The following is a 22,061-nucleotide window of genomic DNA, read 5'->3' on the forward strand; positions in this document are numbered from 1 at the left end:
TAATCACATGTAACAACAAAAAAAAAAAAAACTCTTTCAAAACATCTATATAAAAGTTCTAAAGATGGTCTACCATATTATGAATGAAAGTACAACAAGCTACTACATTGCGCTTACGCACCAATAAGAGGGCCCGCCCTTGCTCATCTATGTCAGGAACCAAGTCTTCTATTGGCTTAGCTGGCTGTGGTCTGAAGGCACTCTGTGGTAGGGCCACTTCCTGGGGCCAGTCTTCTGCTGAAGGTACCCCAACGACACTATTTTGGGGTGAAAGCGCATTTAACGCAAGTGTTTTCCTCATTCACAATCGCAAATACTCACTCGAAAATTTTCCCCAGCTGATCAACATCGGAGCTACCGCGAAATAGAGGTCTGCGAAGAAGAAAAAAAAGAGTGAAGTTAGCAATATTGGTAACGCAAGTGAAAAAGGGAGGAGAGCAGCAAGGAGACTGCTGGTGGTTCCTGTGGCTTTGGCCCGTCATGCGAGGCCCGTGGGCGTCCGTGACTGCTTTGGCACCCGCGCAAATTCCAGTAGTCGGCTTCGGAAAATGCTTAAGCGTTCGGTGCGAGCGCTTGCTTTCTTCGTGAATGTAAGTCGTAAAATAGGAGGGAGAGGCGTGTGAAAGAAACGTGTGATTAGCCCAAGAGAGAGAAGCATGGGAACTGGAACTTCCTGCTGAATGAAACAAGGAGGTGTTGATGTCTAAGGCCGAATTTGGACAATAATGCCCTTTTGTGGCTGAGAAATGTGGCACTAACTAAGTATACATGCTGTATACATTTGCCTTAATATTAACCATAAAACAAAATGTGCTAGTTTTTCTTAATCAGCATCATTAAATAACTCACAGTGACTTAACTCGCGATGTGTTAACTCACAATGAGTTAACGCAAAAGTTAACTCATTTTAACTCATTAACTCATTTTGAGTTAATTTTGACTTCATTCTTTGTGAGACAATTCAGTGTTAGTAAACTCAATAGCTGTAATTGACTTTAATAGAATGAATAGATATTAAATCAAATCAAATAAAACAAATAATTTGAACTGAGTGGGCAGCAGTGAATGACACCGTTTCAGTGCCATTGACAGCAATAAATGTCCAATTCATTTCATCTGAGACAGGCAATTCATATCTGTTTATCATGATTAACCTAGCAATAGATTCATATGATGAAATTTTTTTTGGAACAACATACCATAGCTTGTAACAGTCGAATCAATGCAAAGAATTGACTAAAAATACTAATTGGCTGCTTCTGCAAATAATCTCAATCTAGCAGTAGATTAATGGGATTATATGTTTGCAACAGATAAACATGGTGTACACTTTCACTGCCATTGACTCCCAGTCCAAGTGGATTGGACATCCATCACTGTCAATGAGTCCTACAGTAACAATTTTTTTTTAACACTTCTTTAAAAGGATACAAAGACTTGTAGTTATTAAAAGATAAACGTTATAATGAGTTAAAATAATGTGGTATGAAAACCCCTCTGAATGTTTTCGTTTTTATACAATATGTAAGATTAGTTAACTAGTAGGTCGCCATTGTTCTTGACGTCGCAGGGTGGTGATGTCACATGGTTATGCTGCTGGGCTTCCAAAGTATGACTCTAACAAAGTAAACATGTCATCGGTTCAACCCTTACAATTTGCACCCGAGAGGAACAATAATAGGCATGACAGCACTGTCGATATTTCACAAAACGAGCAGCAAAAGCAAAATGAACAGGAAAGACTGGATGTGACGGGAAGAGAACAGGGGACAAAAAAACTGTTCTGCCAAAATGCCGGCAGAAACATCCTACAAAAGGGGAATTTGACACTCAAAGTACTACCGTGCGATTTCAGCTTCTTTTGTTCAGATGCATACAGACAGAAAATACAGTACTAAAGATGCCTTAAGAAAATACTTAAACGTAGTAATGTGGTCAATAGATCAACAATCTGCTTTTAAGTAAAACAAGAAAACACAATGCTTAAAAGTATGAGAGGGGAACACATTAAAAAAAAGTATTTTCAGGCAATGAAAAGGTAATAGACTCAATAACCGCAAATAATAAGCACTCGCCGCTTTTAACCGATGAGCGCATGTGTTGGACGTCTCGCCGTGTAGAAGGAATTGCAGTAATCCAGTAGTATTCGTCAAATGACAGTGACAATCTACTACTGCTGCAACGATTAATCGATTAACTCGAGTAATTCGGTTAATAAAAAGATTAGAATACAATTTTGCTGCTTCGAGTATTTGTTTAACTAAAGTGGCATTGTAATGGTTTGTTTTGAAAGTGTTTGCTTTTAGTTTTATTGATTTAGGTGGATATACTGCCCTCTAGTGGCAACAGTGAATATGGCATAACTCATTTCACATGGCAGAATGCAGCTGCTCCCTGTTAAGACCAACATAAGCTAAGTTTTAGTTTGAGCTAATGTTTTTTTAATGCATTAATAATGTAGTTTATAGGTATATTTAGCCGTTTTTTGTGGGAATATGTGTTTGTAACAATTTGTTAAAAGCTCTGTAAAAAAAAAAAGTTTTTTACAGCATTTAAGCTAGCAGACTTTGCTATGTAAGTTGTTGCCAATTGTTCTTTTGTTGTACTTAGATCCTCATTTACTATTTTTGTATTCCGTTTGAGGGTCAGCACAGGTATTTTAATATCTTCTGCTCCTTATCCGATTACTCGATTATTCGAACGAACTAGTTCATCGATTAATCAACTACTAAAATGATCAATGGCTACAGCACAACAATCTACGTCGTCACCCCGTGCATCCATTGCGCGCATAAAACAAGGCGCCCTCCGTAGGTTAAAACATGTACTAAATATTATAGATTTTTTAAATCAATGGCAATATTTTATGTGTTTCTATCAACATTTTCTAGCAAAAGAGAACAATTATGGCTTGATAGAGTCTAAAAGTCTTTAAATTTGAGGTTATACTTGCCTAATTGACCTTAACAGACATAAAAATAATTTAAATAAGAGGACAGCAGTGAATGAACATGTTTCAGTTCCAGTCACGGCAAGAGACGTCCAATCCATTTCATCTGAGACAAGCAATTCATCTCTGTTTAATCATAAGAATCTATTGCTAAATTAATTGTGATAAACTATTTTTTTGGGGAAAACTTCATACATTACCCAAGTCAAACCAATGCAAAGAACTGACTAAAAAGACTAAATGGCTGTTTCTGCAATTAATCTCGATTAATCTAGCAGTAGATTAATAGGATTAAATGTTTGCAACAGATAAACATGGTTTAAACATTCACTTCCATTGACAGCAAAAGACGTCCAATCCATTTTATTTGGGACAGACAAAATTAAACTCAGGTAATCACGATTAATCTAGCAATAAAATTGTGTAATTAAACTATTAAAAAAAAAAACTTAATAATAAAGCTTTTAACAGATTTACATGAGTCAAATCAATGAAAAGACTACCGTATTTTTCGGACTATAAGTCAGTATTTTTTCATAGTTTGGCTGGGGCCCCCATGGTCACAATGGATTGGACATCTATCACCGTCAATGACACATAACAATATTTTTTCATTGTTATTTTTACACTTCTTTAATCATCTACGAAGAAAAAAAAAACCGCACATCTACGCAGCAGCTTCAAATCACATCCAACCAGTTCTGAAAAGTCATAGACAGCAAAGCCATGACGCCAAAACAAGCAGCGCTGATAATTCCGAGAGATCCATTTTTAAACCTGCCGTGGTTTGCCGAGTTTGTTCATGACTGCCCACAGGCATGCGCACACACTAAGACCAGTCCGGTCTCCATTTTTAGACGGCGCACTCGTACACATATTGCATTTGTTTCCTTCATGTAAAATTTGCATACACATATACTGTACTGTAATTGTACTGTAATCCCCCCCCCATTTTTCTATGCACTCACATAAACTAGGGTGGGTGAGTCAGCTGAGTCATGCTTCCTATGGTTGCCAAAACTGCGCTGTCCCACATTCCACTGCTGCAACCTCTGGAATGCTTGCGCTGTGTATGCGGTTGCACGTGAGTGTCAAGTTTGGTGGGAAATGTTTAGAAAAGAAGGTTTGATTCATTTTTTTTGGAGCCATTTTAAAAAGGCAAGGCCTACAGATGTGCACGAGGTGTTAATGGAGATTTATCAATAGCAAAAAGCCCGAAGCGTAAGCGACTGTGAGAAAGTCAACACGGATGAGAGCGGACCACTAACACAACACTCTCGACCTTTTAAGATGAGAGGAATGTCAACAAGCAGGCAGGTTGCTCTTTTCCATTCACTTCCATCAGTGACTCACCCTGAGATGATCCTCGCCATGCAAATGTGGACTTGTATGATATTTGCTCAAATTCCTTTCATGACAATGTAGTCGTTAGAAGAGGTATTAAACGGTAGTTTGCTTGATGGTGAAAGGGTAAATTATCTAGGGGGGATGGTTTATGTTTAAGGGGAGTAGATTTGCATTTTTACGAGATTGAAAAGTCAAGAAAGGGCCGATTTCTGTCACGAAAAAATGTATTTTCATAAGTTTATTGCATTCCAATTCACTATCTACTGTTCATTAGATGGGGGTTTGCAAGGCAAAGGCAGATATCGGAAAATTCCTTTATATTTTTTTGAATGTCATTTCTTTGGCAGGCCTCCGTTCAACTATCAAAATGACCGGACTTTTCGCCCAACGCAGGGAATTTTTTGAATGACCCCCAAAAATGTTCAGTTCGCCTGTCAGCGCAAGTTTAAAAATGTCCGAAATGTCCAATTTCATGTCCGAAAAGGCATCGCTTCCACACGGTGTTCCCCAGGGATCTGTTCTCGGCCCTCTTTTATTTTCGCTTTATTTATTGCCTCTTGGTTCTGTTTTTAGGAAACGTGCCGTTTTATTTCATTTGTATGCTGATGACTGTCAGATCTATTTTCCAATGGCGCAAAATGGCACTTTCTGTCAACTCACTGAATGCCTCAACTACATAAAGTCATGGCTTTCACTTAATTTTTTTAAGCTTGAATGACAGCAAGACTGAAGTCAAGGTGTTCAGACCAAGTAGCCAGGCCTCCCTGAATGTTGACCTTGGTAATTGTCTCAGTTTCTTAAGAACTATGTAAAAAAATCTAGGAGTTCAATTTGATTCTGATTTTAAATTTTAGGAGCAGATTTCTTGTGTTGTACGGGACTGTTTTTATCGGCTTCGTCAAATTGCTAAGGTGAAATCTATTGTTTCACGCTCTGATTTGGAGAAATCGATTCATGCTTTTGTCATAACTCAGCTGGATTATGGTAATTATTTGTATGCAGGCGTTGGTCAGGCTGCACTGGCCCGTCTGCAACTTGTACAAAACTCTGCTGCTCGACTCCTAACTAAAACCCGCAGGCGCGAACATATCACCCCTATTTTAGCATCTCTTCACTGGCTCCCAGTACATTACCGAATACATTTTAAGATATTATTATTTGTTTTTAAATGTTTGAATAATCTTGCGCCGCCACATCTGTCCCAACCAGAACCCTCAGTTCAGCAGACCACCTGCTTCTAGAAGTCTCAAGATCAAGGCTGAAGCTTAGGGGTGACCGTGCATTTGCGGTGATGGCCCCCAGGCTGTGGAACCAATTACCACTTACTATTAGACAGGACCCTTCACTTACGCATTTTAAATCACGCCTTAAAACATTTTATTTTTCTTCAGCTTTTTTATAAGCCTCAGGTGTCAATATCTTCACATTTCGCCCCACAATTCGCACAAAACCTTCCCATTCATTTCTAATGGGATGCCATTGACAGCCATGTAAATCCAAATTTCCCATTCATTTTCAATGGCATTAAAACAAGGTCCTTGTGATTTTTGACCATTTACCATGACAGCCCATTGACATTTAAATGGCGCCCAAGTAACTCGATGTTACTCGATGTTAACAGCCATGCACATCCATGCCATTGACGGCCAAGTACGTCCAAATTTCCCATTCATTTCCAATGGCATTTACACCCATGTACACAGATGCCAATGAAGTCTATGCACACCCATACCATTGACGGTCATTTATGTCGATTCTGTTGATGCTAATGTACTTGGATTACATTGACGGCCATGTAAGTCCAAATTTCCCATTCATTATTATTGGCAACAAAAAATGTGCCCAAATCAACAGTAAGTGACCTGATATTAACAGGAAGTGTCCCCCAAATCAACAGGAAGTCACATGATATCAACAGGACGTGTCCCCCAAATGTCCTCAAATCAACAGGAAGTGTCCCCGAAATGTCCCCAAATTAACCTCTAATTAGATCTAACTAAATTTACATAATAATCAGACTAGAGGGACGTTTGAACACCAATCGTTTTGTGTCAAGTGTTTTATTGTTAAAATGCGTGTCGTTTTGAACATACGTGTGCATATGTGTACAACAGCTTTACAAATTGTCAAAAGTGAAAGATGTAAAAAGCTTCAAAGAGCACAATTGCCTTGTTTGATGTCTGTGAACAATATCACATTTAATGAGGACAGAACATGTCATATTAATAAAATAAAGTAGAAAATAAGATACTGTGAGGTACAATAAGGTAGTGTTTGTGTGGAAAAAATAAACGACTGGAGACAAAATGGCGGCCAAGACGCCACGTCGAAATCGCGTAAGAAAAGTCGTAATCGCGTAAGATCTGTATCTCGCCACAGCAAAGCTCCATAGTAATTTCTCCAGAAATTACAGTTTCAATGAATATTTTCCTTTCAGTATCAATGAAACAATTTAATTACAACACTTATGATACAAGTATGTATCATAAGTATGATACAAGTATGTGCACTTGAAATAAGTTTGCATGAAGTTGTTGTGAATGCATTTTTGCTATTTCACAACCAAAATTTAAAAATAAATTGCACGCAATCATTGCTCTGGGCCTCTGGCTTCGGTTCTATCAAAATGAACTCTCCCTGCCGCTGATGGTGATATATGTCCAATACATTTGAACTGGGAAGGTTGGCAGCAATCATTCACTGACAGCCTCTCCCAGTTCAATTTTTTGAATTTAACTACCAGAGCTTTTAACAGCTTTACTTGAGTCAGATCAATGCAAAGATTAAAAAGACTAATTGGCTGCTTCTGCAATTAATCGCGATTAATCGATCAGTGGATTAATAGGATTAAATGTTTATATGTATACTCCAGTCTACTGTTCATTTATTAACTTTTTCATTCAATAGCAATGAAACTGCTTTATTGACAACATACATACAACATACAAGCGCAAGTATCTGCACTTCAAATAAGTTTGCATGAATTTGTACTGAGTGCATTTTTGATGTTTCACAACCAAAATTTAAAAAGAATTGCACTCAATCATTGTTCTGGCTTCAACTCCATGACTCTGAACCCTTTCTATGCCACTGACGGTGATGGACGTCCAGTATTAACTCATTCAAAGGGAGCAAATGACTGTTGCCAACCCTCCCAGTTCAAACGGACTGGACGTCAATCACAGTCAAGGGCACTGAAACATGATCAGTACATCTGAAATAAAAGTGTGCTACAGATTTATGTTCATATTACATTCATTTTTTTTTCTCTTGGATCGCATGTATGACAACGTGATTAAACACAATAATCTGGGAAAATATATATCTGAAACTATTACCACAATTAAATTGTTTTTATGGTCACCCAGGTATTGCACTGCAACGAGACTACAGTGCGATTAATCGAGATTAAAAGCGAGGGTCTCAAATTTTTTTAATCACCAGCCCAAGTACAAACAATTGAAGTAGTGCGCATTCTGATTGATCCACCAAGTTGTTTGCTTGATTGTACCTGAGTTGTCAAAAGCGGCAATCTTTTGAGGTGGGTAGACTTCAAACAATAGAGTCGGCATCCATTGTTCTCCTTCCATCTTTTACAGCGCCTCCCAGGTGCCCTTTAATCCTTAACAGGTGGCCTTTTAAAAAAGCACCTTAATCACCTTGAGAGCGAGCGAGTGTGCACGTGGGCGTATGTGCGGGTCCATTACAGTGTTCTCAAATGGCACATTTTCTTTTAAACTCATTTCCATGCCATTGACGGGGAAAGACGTCCAATCTATTTGGAGTGGGAGTCAAAACTGCCAGTTCAAATGGTTGCTCCTTCTGGCGCAATACTACATGATACCCTACACTACATTGCAGCGGACCTTTACCCATGGATGCCTGAATTTACATTCAACTCGTTTAGTGCCGTTGACGATGATAGACGTCCAATTATGTGGCGTCCAATCATCCTTCTGCTGTGAATTGAACTCAGTATATCACTAGTAGACATCCAATCCATTTGAAGGGAGAAGGTGGCAGCGAATGAAATGTTCATTGGACGTCTATCACCGAAAATCTAGTGTAGTAAATGGCAGACAATAATATAACAAATATACATAAAGCATTTGAGGAACGCTTGGAAAAAAATAGTAATGTAAAGAAATGGAAAAATACAGCTAAAAATATGAAAATCCTCAAATCACCTAAAAAATACAAAATATAAGTAAATATCCTAAAATAATATTTATGTTTAATAAATAAAAGTTAAAATGTTTTATTTTCAATATTTCACATCTGATTTTTTTCAAATTTTGATTAGAGTTCTTCATTTTTTTATTTAATTAAAAAAAATATTCTATACATTAAAATATATTTTTTAAATTATTTTATTTATTTAAGAATTTCAATTTTTGGGGTGTATTTTCCAATTTTTCATATACATTTTCCTTATTATTATTTACTTGTGTATTCCCCACTGCTTTTTGATGTATGTACCGTAATTTTCGCACTATAAGGCGCACCTGACTATAAGCCGCCGCCCACCAAATGTGACATGAAAACGGCGTTTGTTCATAGATAAGCCACACTGGACTATAAACCGCAGCTGTCCACACTGTATTATTGGATATTTATACCAAAAGATATTAACCGGTAAAACTTTATTTGACAGCGACAGCATAAGACTGTCATAAGACCAAATGAACCACCATGAAGCTTTGAACCAATTGGCTTCAAAGATTCATTGCTTCAAGAAGCTTCATTTGGCCATCACTGTTCCTTTGGGTGAGACAGTCAACCTCTGCTGCCACCTGTCAACACTGTTGTTGTCCAACATGCCTCCTAGCATGCATTGCAGCGCTACAGATGTAAATAATAATCAAAATTCATGTTCTGTGCTAATTATTTCTTCAGTTACTGTTCCAGTTGTTTCATTCATTGCTAGTCATGGTATTTGGTAACACTTTATTTGACAGTGGCGCCTTGAGACTGTCATTAGACAACCATAATTATGACATGACACTGTCATGAGCATTAATGAATGCTTTTAACAGATGTCATTTAGAGTCAGCAAATTATCTCACTTTGGACATACATACATAAATGGAGTTAGTAACATAATTTGCCAGATGACACTTAATGACTTCTGTCATAAGCATTCAGTAATGCTCATGATAGTGTCATGTCACAATTATGACGGTCTTATGACGCCGCTGTCAAATAAAGTGTTACCAAACACTATAACAAGCAATCAATGAAACAACTAGAACAGTAACTGAATAAATAATTAGCGCAGAACTTGAATTTTGATTGTTATTTACATCTGTAGCGCTGCAATGCATGCTAGGAGGGATGTGTTGCCTATTAATCCGTAAATCAACAAATAAGCCGCACTGGACTCTACAGTATGCCGCAGGATTCAAAATGAAGGAAAAAAGTAGCGCCTTATAGTCCGAAAACTACGGTATGTAAATATAAATTCAGACATTGAGGCGTTAAAGCTGATTTGACTTCTCACCACAGCTGTAACGAAATATTTGACATTCTTAGTGAGATGCGCGCTAAATGTAATACAGTGATCGCAAACAGCTTTAATTTATTGAAGGAAATAAAACATTTGAATATGTTTAACAAAAAAAAAAAAAAATGATAGGAATATTTTTTTCTGTCAAGTCAGTTAGACCACAAACTGACAATCACCTAGTGTGGATCAAGAAGCAACGTCTCAACTCGTATGGTGCAACCACAGCGAGCTAACAGTCATTACTGGAATGGTTTGATAAGCCAACTGTAATGACTCGACTCTCAGAATTTAAAACCGACAGGCAAATGTCATTTAAGGTTAGGAACCCACCATCATCTTGTCATTCGTCCTTGACAGTCTCGCCAGGTTTTTGCGGTTCAGTCAGAAATTACTGTACAGCACATTTAATACACTTGCAATTTAATCTCACCTTCTTCTGAACATCTCAGCAAAGATGCAGCCAACACTCCACAGGTCTACCGGGGTGGCATAACTGGACTGCAGCAACACTTCTGGAGCTCGGTACCACAGAGTCACCACCTAAAAATATCACAAAGAACAATTAAATGCATTGTTACGCAGCACAATAGAGCAGTATCAATATATATTATATATATCGCTCTTGCATTTGGCTCTTGATGCAGCCACATTTCTACTTTAAACGGAACACTATTAATACAGTTAAGGGCTTCATTTTGCAGATGTGAGATACTCTCATCTCCTGTTTCCTGCTTAGGTGGAAGTGAGGAAGGAAGCTGAGGCAATTTGGCTATGAAAAGCCAGCCATGCGATCACAACAGTTATACCTTCAAATTTTATTTATATGGCCCTTTACAAAAACCTGAGAGGTCCTCAAATTGCCCTACAACAAAGCAAGACATAGGACATAATAAATGAAAGGCAGGAAAGTACTATACAATAAAATTGAGAAGAAAAATGAATCGCGCTATTCATTACAACAAATAAAATATCTGGAAACATTAAAACTCAAGTCGTCTAATAGTATCGGCCGATAAACCTATTTAAAATAATATCGGAAAATATCGTATGCTGAGTTATAAATTAATGTAGAAGCCTGTGGCCTTTGTTCATAGGCTGGTAACAGCGGCTGTACTTAGAGTGACCTTAGAGGTCTCTAAACTAAGATGCTTGGGATTTGTTAACTGAGGGAAAGAGCCTAATCACTCATGGTGCACAAATAAAATGACCAAAAAATGACAAATAATGAATTTTAAACGCATCATATATAACTACTGCATTACCAGAAAGAAATAGTCCCTAAGAAAAGTAACAAAACACATAATTATAATTAAAAATCTGTGCAAAAACCCAGCAAAATGCATCTTGGGAATAGTCATTGCATTGGCATGTCCTATGATTTCTTGTCTGTAATTGTAATGCTTGGATCGCCCAATACTGGCTCTTCTGGGTAACTAGTGTACTGCCATCGTAATTTATTGTCAATTATTCCTTTTATTTAATAATGGACATTTTGACTCATTTCATTTTATTTATTTGGGGCTTTATTTTGGCACTTTTTCTATAACTTCAGTTTTCTCAGAAAATTGATTTTATTTGGAAAAGTTGTTACATTTATCATTATCAAAGCATTCAGTGGGGTATCACAGTACAATTAGCAATAATATGTTTCGTTTACGACCGCAGTATCAGTATTGGTTCGATATCGGTATCGGTTTTTGGTTTTGACAACATCAGGATGTTGGTTAAAAAATTAATTATTGGAACACTTAAAAACCCTAAAAACCAGGCAACCCTAGTCAGGAGATTTTTTTTTTTTAACAGGTCTTTAATCTAGATTTAAAAAGCCCTAGATTAGTGATGGTGCAGATGTTAGCGGGCAGGCTATTCAACAACCTAGCGGCAACAAGAAAAAGATCGATCACCCCACTGTTTAAGACTCGACCTTTGAACTTGCAGAGGAAGCTGACTGGAGGAACGAAGAGCCCAGCCAGGGCTAAGGAAGGTTAAAATCTCCGACAAGTAGGAGAATGAATGTAATTAAAAGTGGCCTGATGTTACGTACATTCAAATTAAGTTTGCGCAATTACATATTGTATTTTCAGAGTGGTATTTTCCCCTCGTTCGTAGTGCTTTTTGTGTGGTTTTAGTCCACAGCATTAAGTATGCAACCCTGCAGATTTAAAAGTAGCATAAACACCAGCGTGCATGCTGAGCCTTCTAAGAAGAACCACAGACGTGGAGCTCGCAGTATATCCGGCTGCACTGCAATTCAGTTATTCGAAAACATAAAAAACTTGCCCACAAGTGCAGATATGGCAAATATTATCACTCCTGCTCACCCACATATACGTATAAAAACACACAAGAAAGATGGGGTGACACTGATGAGTTTTCTGGAGCAGTTAATCTTTGGCCATTACATTCTATTTGGACATGGAGCTGCACATATTTGAGTGTAAAATGAAATGTAATATGACAGTGTTTAAGGCACAACCCTCTTTCACACAGCATTTGTCACTTTAAAAAAAAGTACACATCATTCTTCAATTATGATTTGTTTTTCACTGAGACGGATTTTATGGAGATATTTTACAGCGAGAAATATTTGGGGTTTTCTGCCTCTTACACTTTTGGTCCGCTGTAAATTTAGTGCTGTGCTTCATGTTTTAACTATGATACAATTAAACTGAACCCATTAGCTGTCATTGACGGTGCTAGACGTCCAATCAATTTTAACTAGGTTGGCTGACACTTAATGATCATTTTTTAGTGCTATTTACAGCAATAGATGTCCATCCAGTTCATTTTAAAGATCAATTTAGGAATAGATTAATGTGATTGAAACCTTTTTTATTTCTTTTGTTTTCTAACTTGGGACCTAAGCTTATAACAGATTTACTTCAGTCAAATCAACACAAGGAATTGGGCCTAAAAAGATCCCGGAAGAAAATTTACTGCAATTTAATCTCAATTGCGATTGATCTAGCAATAGATTAAAGCAACACTATGTGAAATTTCAGTTTTGGTTGACTTTAGTGACGCCAGTGGACAAAAGCGATAGTGTTTTGCCTTAAGGATGACTGTGTTTCTTATGAGGAACAGCGCACACCCAATAGTGACGTAAAATCATCAATCAATCAAAAATCTGCCGGTCGCCAACAGATGGATTAAAACGACATTTGTTTCCAGCGGCTATGTGAAGGCTGAATAGTAATCAGTGAATTAATTCAGTTGTGGCTAAACAATAGCATGTGACTGTTAGTAATCGTGTGGCTTAAGCCTAATTTATGCTTTTATGATGCGGTGATGGCATACCGATGGCATAGACACTTCGTTGTCTATGTTCTGCGACAAGGGAACGCGTTGCTCTGTAATTCACCGCCAAGCCACTAGAGGGGTGTGGCATAGTTTGTACGGTTTTGGCGGACTCTTGTCGAATACCTTTAGTTTTCTTCCGGTTAGAAAACAATACAACTGAGATGGAACGCAACAAATGTTGATCATACAAATGTTGAGGAATAGGCGACGCAGAAGACTGTTGCGGAGGTGGTCTGTCCAACTGTTGATGCCGCAGAGACTGCCAGTCACATTACGAATTCTAACTTCGGATGGAAGCCAGAAAGCTGTGGCGGCTAGCTTCAAACTGGCGTAGAGCACAGTGTCCAGCGTTTTCTCTGATGTCTGCAAAGCACTGTGGAATGCCCTCCAGCCTGAATTTTTGCTGTGTCCTACAACCAGCCAGTGGGAAGCCATAGCAGATTTCTGGCGGCTAAGGAACTTCCCAAACTGTGTTACAAGCCTTGATGGTAAACACATTATCATAAAAGCACCGCTTCCAAACACGCACATACTTGTCTCGTAGGTTATTTCATTTTTTATGCACTTGCTGACCTCCAGCCTCGTATTAGGAATCTCCTTCCATGAATTGCTTGCCATTTGGCAATCTTTATATAATGCCTTGACGAAATATTGTACAGGTGGTCATACTTGTGGACCTCTTCGATGATCCTCTCGTAGGCTTGGTCCATTTTTCAATGTAGCGGAGAAATTTTTGTAAATTGCGATACAATTTAATGCTGAACTGGAAAAAATAGTCTGAGCAGACCAATCACACAAAGCTGCAATGATTAATCGATTAACTCGAATATTCGATTAGAAAAAAATATTCGAATTAAATTTTGTTGCTTCGAGTATTCGTTTAATTGAAGTGGCATTGTAATGGTTTATTTTGAAAGTGTTTGCATTACGTTTTATTGATTAGGGTGGATACACTGACTTCTGGTCTGCCTCATTTCACATGGCTGAATCCAGCTGCTCCCTGTTAAGACCAACTTAAGCTTGTAAGTTTTTGTTTGAGTAAATGTTTTTTAATGCATTTGCAATTTAGTTTATAGGTATATTGCCTGAACCATTTGTTAAGAGCATTGTAAAAAAAAAAAAAAAAAAAACGTTAGCATTCTATAGCATTTAAGCTAGCGGACTTCTGCTATGTAAGTTAGCCAGTTGTTCTTTTGTTGTACTTAGATCCTTATTTATTAATTTTTTATACCGTTTGAGGCTCAGCTCAGGTATTTTAATTTTTTATGTTCCTTATCCGATTACTCGATTATTCAAACTAACTAGTTCATCGATTAATCGACTACTAAAATAATCGATAGCTGCAGCCCTACAATCATGGTCCATTAGTCAGGATTTTGTGGAGGTGCATGTCAGGCTACGGTGTAGGGTCGTAAATTGGGTCTGTGTTGACGGCGTAGGTCAGCCGTCAATGCTACGCAGAAGCATAAATCAGACTTTAAGTGTGGCTAACGCCTCCCCCGCTCCACCCAACCTAAACTCGTCAGCGTTGACGACTTCGGTTGAGGGGGTGACGTCACACCAGCGAATGAAAGCCGGGCCAATGATTATTCTTGAGTATCCTGGAAGCCTCCCTTTTTTCCCCTCCTCGAACTAAACTTTTTGTCTCTTGTTGCTCTGCCATCTTTGCAGAATTTGCGCGAAAGTGTTCGTATCGACTTCTAACTTTATAATGAATGGGGAAAAGGGTAAGTGACGTATGCCGTACAGCAGTCAGGACATTTATAGTTTCTTTGTGTGGCAGGGTTCTGCCACCCTCCTCAAAGTTAATTAGTGCTGGTGAAAGCTATACAGACCCCCTCAAGACATAGAAGAGGTGTCATTCAACTAGTTGTAAATTGAATATTATCACAAATGCTATGAAAATATTTTATAAAGGATGAAAAGTTAAATAGATAAATTATAAAGCAACGCTCTGTAACTTTGAACTGAAGCTTGTAGATTTATTTACGTGTGTCAAATCACCATCAATGGCACCCAAATGTGTTAATCAGAGAATGTTGTGTGAAAATATACACAGGTAGTACACACGAAGAAGGAAGTTAAGATTGGTTTCTAGGGTTTGCTCTTGTATGTGTCTTTCTATTGACTGCTTTCTTCCCTTCTTCCACATGGAAATCCAAACACCAGAGGGGGGTCAAACAAAGCGCAGGCAGAAAAACCTAAAAAGTTAGCCAGTGTGTGCGGTGAAAGAGGCTGACTCCAGATTAAAGGACAACATTCTGAGAATTCCTTTCAGCTGAGCGCATCCTCCCCCTCACCACCGACACTGTCCTCCACTCTCACTGCTGAGATCTTCGCCGGACCTCCCGGGTCAGACCTCCGCGGCCCGGACCCGTGCCCACCGACGGAGGAGGGCAATGGGGTTCATGGGTCCCAGTGTGTGGGTGTTTAGAGGACATGCATTTGGACCTGGATGACTGTGTTTAAAATGTGGTCCCAAAAGAAAAAAAAAAGAAAAATGTTTTAGGTTTAAAAAAAACCAATTGCTGCATATCACCCCTGTGAGTCATTCAACATTAAACATACTCATGATAGTTGATAGCAAACATTTTAATGTGTGTGGCAAGGAAGCTATTGATTTATCTTTTAACAGCTGTAAAAAGGTTTAAATGATTTATTCACTTCAATACAGAAAATCTTCAGGAAATGTTTGGTGTTGACATTTCCCAACTTGTATTATCAGTCTTAGACCAGAATGTGATTACATTCCTGAGAGCAATTCCACACAAATTAAAGTAAATCTCAGAGGAAAGGGGTGTGTAGGCAGAAGATATAGAAATAATTATAATATGAGGAAAAACCTAGTCTACAGTGAGAAGACAGGCCCCCTTTAGTCCTGTTACACTATTTCTTAACTCACTCGCGACTTTCCCTCTTGTTCTGCAATTTATAGCGACAACAATCGCAGTGCACCTGGCCAAGAAAGGACATAAAAGAGAGATTAAAGGCGATATTGATATATGGCTTGAAGGAAAAGTGCTTGAGCGGCAGACAAACTGTATACAGTAAAAGAGGCTGCTGCCAAAGTATGCGCAACATACAGGAATGCAGCATGAGGCCCTCAGCAAGTGAAACAAAGACAGCACAGTCAGTGGCTCTCTCCCCTCTGCGCTACCACATCCGCACATCATTAGCTGGAAAATTCCAGATATATGCCGTCATTTTTTTTTGCACCCCCGCCGCCCCCTTCCTGCTACGGACGCAGCTTCCATATCCCGTTGCACTTTGGTGTGCGCATGTACGGCTCCCGCTGTTTAGGATTCACACTTGGTCAACTGGAGCGAGGCCAAAGGCTGGTGACGGGTTCAGTCAATGGCTGCCATTGATGGCGATAACCGTCCAATAATGTCGTCCATGAGTTAACTCATGAGTTAACTCAGAACGAGTTAACTCATGATGAATTGGCACATAATGAGGTAACACATTATGAGTTAACTCATTGGTGACAGCCAAAGACAGCTATCGATGTCAATGGCAGCCACTTCGTTAACTCAAAAGCCCCTTTCACACACACCGAAACACCGGGAAAATCGCGGGATTTAAACGTGCAGCAATTGTATGTGAACACAATTTCCAGTGTATGCGGACATTTCACGGGTCGCGTCTTGGGGGCCGTTTACATGGTAACTCTAGAGAAGACGAAAAATTTCATGTTTGCATTTATATGGTTCAGTCTCCATTCAAACAATGTCGCAATTCCGCATGAAAACGATGTAGTATTCATGCCAGGCCCTAGGGGGCAGCGCTGATTTACAAGGCGACAGCGAATGATGCACTTTGACCTCCTCAGCCCGGAAGACAACATGCCCTCCCACTCGAGGCAATGGCATTTTCTTTTGTTCAAAAAGGCACAAAAATTGAAACATTCAACCTATTTAACATAAAAATATTATAAAAACAGTAAATTAAAGCCGACGTTCCGCCATATTTGCTGTTTTTAATGTTTAGTAGCATCGCTGCGCACGCCTAATGTGACGTGTACTAGTGCTGACGTTATCGGCGTGACCCCGCGCCGCGGGAGCTTTTGATATGCATGCGGAGCAAGCCCCCCCCCAAACCCCCGCAATTGAATTCTTCCGCTTTGGAGGCAGGATTCCAAGGTTTGCGTCTCTGTCTTCCGTCTTCGCCGACACCAAACAAACGCGACGCCACTCCGCAACACAGTCATTGCATCTTCGTGTCGCAGAGTCGCAATGTAAACTGCCCCTTAGTGTAATGCCCGGGACTTTCCAGGGAAGCGGTGTGCGTGAAAGCAGGCGTTGAATTCCCAGGTGACGGTAGGATGGCTCAAGACGTAAATATCATGGCGGGCCGATCATCACTTCCTCTTTCTTCCCAGTAAGACGAAAAGCAGTAGACCAACATCACAATTATCAACATAACAAGTAGGAAATAGCTGAATTAAACTGAAAACATAACAAAATAAAATTGCTACAGGATCGTAGAGCCGAGGAAGAGAGTTCATCGTCCATGTTTGGAAATGTGTGGTTTATTTTGTTGCCGATGTTAGGGCCTGCTACTGGGTAGTCAAGGTTGTACGTCAAAGCAAAAAACATTGGAGGGATCCGTTCAAGGGTTTGTTAAATACAAACAAAAATACACACGATCACGGAAAAGGGGGAATAACACAATGGGTCCGTGACAGTAGGTCAACGGGGATCAATAATACTAACCTAAGCGATAGGTAGAGAGCGGATATCAAATACCAGCACAATGTAGGGGATTTCAAAACAAGGGCGACAGTGGTGCCGAATGGCGCCCAGCAAGTTAATATCTCGAACATCCTTCTCCTGGATCGCGTGGGCTTAAATACAGTCTTGATGAGCTTGAATTGGCTGCAGTTATGACGTCGGGAACGCTCCCTCTGGAACACGTTTTGACCAACATTGTGACAACCGATACCGACCAAAAATGATGGGCAAGGTTAATTTATTTATATAGCACAATTCAACACAAGGCAATTCAAAGTGCTTTACATCACATGAAGATCATAAAAATCCCATTTAAATCAATACAACGTAAAAACCAAGACAAAAGATCGCATTTAATCACAAATAGAATAAAAATAAATAAATAAAAATAAAACAAAAATAAAAATAAAACAAAAACTACTACTACTAATAATAATTGAAATCAGCAATGGAGATAAGCACAAGAGGAATAGAAAGCAAGTAGATTGAAATATATAGACAGTTATGGATATGCAGTGCTAAACAAAAGCGTTTTTAGCCCTGATTTAAAAGAGCTAACAGTTTGAGCATACTTCAGACGTTCAGGTAACTTGTTCCAGAGGTGAGGAGCATAATAACTAAATGCTGCCTCACCCTGCTTGGTTCTAATCAAAATAATCAAAATCTTTTATATGTTAACGCAATACGAGTTAAATAAAAATGCATTTACCATCAACTCAAAATGAGCGGGAGTTGAACTCTGGCACCTTGATTTCCAAATGACATGCAAAATTTGCTTTCATCTGAAAAAAGTACTTTGGACCATTGAACAACAGTCCAGTGCTGCTTCTCTGTAGCCCAGGTCAGGCGCTTCTGCTGCTGTTTCAGGTTCAAAAGTGACTTGACCTGGGGAATGCGGCACCTGTAGCCCATTTCCAGCACACGCCTGTGCACGGTGGGTCTGGATGTTTCTACTCCAGACTCAGTCCACTGTTTCTGCAGGTCCCCCAATGTCTGGAATCGGCCCTTCTCCACAATCTTTCTCAGGGTGCGGTCACCTCTTCTGGTTGTGCAGCGTTTCCTGCCACACTTTTTCCTTCCCACAGACTTCCCACTGAGGTGCATTGATACAGCACTCTGGGAACAGCCTATTCGCACAGAAATTTCTTTCTGTGTCTTAGCCTCTTGCTTGAGGGTGTCAACGATGGCCTTCTGGACAGCAGTCAGGTCGGCAGTCTTACCCATGATTGCGGTTTTGAGGAATGAACCAGGATGGGAGTTTTTAAAAGCCCCAGGACATTTCACAGGGGTTTTGAGTTAATTCGTTGATTCAGATGATTAGGTTAGCAGCTTCTTTAGAGTACCTTTTCATGATATGCAAATTTTTTGAGATAGGGATTTTTGTTTTTTCTTGACGTTTTTGCCCAAATCATCAATATTAAAACAACGAAAGGCTTGAACTACTTCAGTTGTGTGTAATGAATCTAAAATATGTGAAAATCTAATGTTTATCAGTACATTACAGAAAATAATGAACTTTATTACAACATGCTATTTTTGGAGAAGGACCAGTAGTTTAGGCCTTGGTAGAACGTAAAACCTGTTAGACGCCAACTCAATGTCTGCTTCTGTATGCCTTTATATCCGTGTGTGAGTGTATTGAACTAAATATGCTGGCTAAATTAATATTGTGGGACTGATGCTTTGCTCTCAGCCGCAGACAAAGCTTTTCTTTTTTTCCCATGTGGAGCTGTTTGAGGCGATATCTAAACAATCCCAGAGTGTGCTACACGTGCTCTCCTCCATTGCCCTCCCATCCCCGCCTCCCTGGTGCCTGCCTGGTCTTCATTGTTTCCGTTTACAAATAGCAGAAATGCATTGAAGCACAACAGATCAATTCATGAAGAACTATTCTGACCAGTTCCTTATTAAAAACCACAAGCGGATACTGTCGTCAGTCTTCCTTGTTGTGCTACTGGATATATAAAATGCCTCATATGGTAGAGATTTTAGATCAAAACTTTTGATTGTGCTCTTGAAAATCAGTTTTATAAGAAACGGTCTTCTGTTCTGAGTGCAAAAAAATATGGTTTTCTTTTGTTTATCTCACCTGAGATATGTCTTTTTTTGTAATTGCAGAGAAAGCGCTTAGCTGTGGGAAAAACTGACAATTTATTTTGATCATATCTTAGTAACAGCGATAAACTTGACACTCAAGACAAAAGCATGATTGCAGCAAATGCTTCTGTTAAATATAGCGACCCCAAGGATATATTGGACACAAAGCAGCAAAACAATAAAGTACGACAGGCTCGAATCCAACTGGACAAGCAACAACTCACACATGACATGCATATGAAAGGAAGGTAATTCCTTCATCAAACTACCCATCAGAATTTAATACAACACATGTAAACAGTGAAGACGGCTCTAAAATTAAGTCTTAAATGTGGTCACATGATGCTTTGAGCACTGCAGATAAAAAAAATATGTTTGAGGCTTGACATAAGCATGCCGGGCCAGTAGGTGGCGATGTACTTTGACGCCCTCATTCAAATAATGCAAACAGGAAACAAGAATATCTGAGATTTTTTGCAGTTTTTACTAATCTTTGTGACCGAAAACTAAATCCAGGTTAGGATACTTAATGTTGACTTGATTTAAATGACCAAATTTTTTCTTCACATACTTCGATCTCCATATACCACCTGTTTTTCTGTGGCATGTCAGATTGACCCATCATTTTTGCCCATCTGCTTGTCACTCAAGGCCGTTCAATGAAGCTGTAGCCAGACTGAGTCATTAAAATACTATTAACAAAGCAAGTGACCCCTAGGGACTACCAGAGGCGGCCTAATCGAGGCCTATGTACTAACCCAATGGGTGGTCTCCCTCTTTCCCTCTCAGGGAGCCCCAAAATATGCAAAATGTAGTCAAATGGTGCGTGGATAAAACTGTCAGTCATATTCAACCATGCATGTCTACTTTTAAATACATGTTTGTTATAATAATCCAAAATAATGGCTTATTTGCACATTTCTAGATCACGCAAAATGGTACTGCAAAGCCATCTTTGTCATGCCAAGGTAGGGTTGTGAACTACCTGAAATAAAATATAAAGGACACCGCATTGGTAGAGTTAGCTGCCCCAATAACAGTCACCCTTAATTATTTTTTTGTAAGTGAAAAGTGACTTTTTTTTTTTTTTTTAATTAATAGTCATAATATCATAATTTTATTCAAACCTGAATTAATTAAGTACATATTTGAGAAACATAAGCACATGCAAAAACTAATTCAATGTAAGAGTAATTAGTTACTGGCAAAGTAACTGGCGTTACTTTTCATGTTTTACACATTATTACATGATCCATTCTATAATGTCTTTCACGTCAAATATGTTTATCTTAACTGATTGAATTGAACTGTTTTTTTTTTCATTCACTAAAAACATAAGTCACACTATGTGAAGTTTAAAGGGTTTTTTGTTCAATAGGCCCTCGCCAAATTCTTTACCCCTAAACTTAACTAGACACAGAGGTATTGCGCAGATATTGCGATCACTAGATTGCAACGTTTGCTATGTTTGGAAGTAATTTAATATTGTGAATCAACTGTTAAAGTTGTTACCAAAGTTAAAATTGCTCCCGTTATTGCATTAGTTCCATTCTGTCTACTTTCGACATGTGAAAGTTTTAAAACAGTTTGATCATTTAAAGATAAGAGTCAAGTTAAGATTTTGCCGATTCAGGAGTATTTTAGATAAAAAGTTACTTTGGTTCCCTAGGAAGGTTCGCTACAAAAAAGCTGAGAAGTCTACTGCTTTAAGATGGCGGCCATTTGCTAACACCGGCGAGTCTGTCATTTCGCATCTGGTTCTCCATTAATGTGCAAACGCCACCAAGTCTGCCATTTCGCACGTAGTTCTATATACATGTGTTATCTACTGTAGCATCATGTGGACGTAGTTTGTAGGCTGTCGGCCTCAGTCAGTCAGGTATTATTGGAGCCATCTAGCATCGCGTTTGCAATATTCAACCAAATTGCAGTAACGCATACCTCAGTAACGGTAACGGCGTTGCAAAGATGAGAAAAGTAATTAATTCGATTACTCACTACTGAAAAATAATAATGCCGTTAGTAAGGCAGTAATTAACAACACTGTTGGCAACCCTATTCCAAGGTGTAAAGGTGTTTGCACTTTTCTCCTTCAGAGTCAAAAGGAAAGTTTCACTTTGTAAGAATG

General features: G+C 38.9%; 1 protein-coding gene across 4 annotated transcripts in view; it reads right to left on the minus strand.

Moving 5' to 3' along the window:
* Positions 1-22,061, minus strand: part of cdk6 (cyclin dependent kinase 6) — a 53,282-nt gene that overhangs the window by 6,489 nt on the left and 24,732 nt on the right. For all 4 annotated transcript variants that reach the window (XM_057828037.1, XM_057828038.1, XM_057828040.1 and 1 more), the window contains exons 5-7: positions 10,234-10,343; positions 322-372; positions 122-257 (exon numbers count right to left, since the gene is read on the minus strand). In XM_057828037.1, the coding sequence (XP_057684020.1) occupies positions 122-257; positions 322-372; positions 10,234-10,343 (297 nt within the window). The remainder of the gene's footprint in view (positions 1-121; positions 258-321; positions 373-10,233; positions 10,344-22,061) is intronic.

This window comes from Corythoichthys intestinalis, chromosome 22 (genome assembly GCF_030265065.1).
Source record: "Corythoichthys intestinalis isolate RoL2023-P3 chromosome 22, ASM3026506v1, whole genome shotgun sequence".
NCBI classification, from domain to species: Eukaryota; Metazoa; Chordata; class Actinopteri; order Syngnathiformes; family Syngnathidae; genus Corythoichthys; species Corythoichthys intestinalis.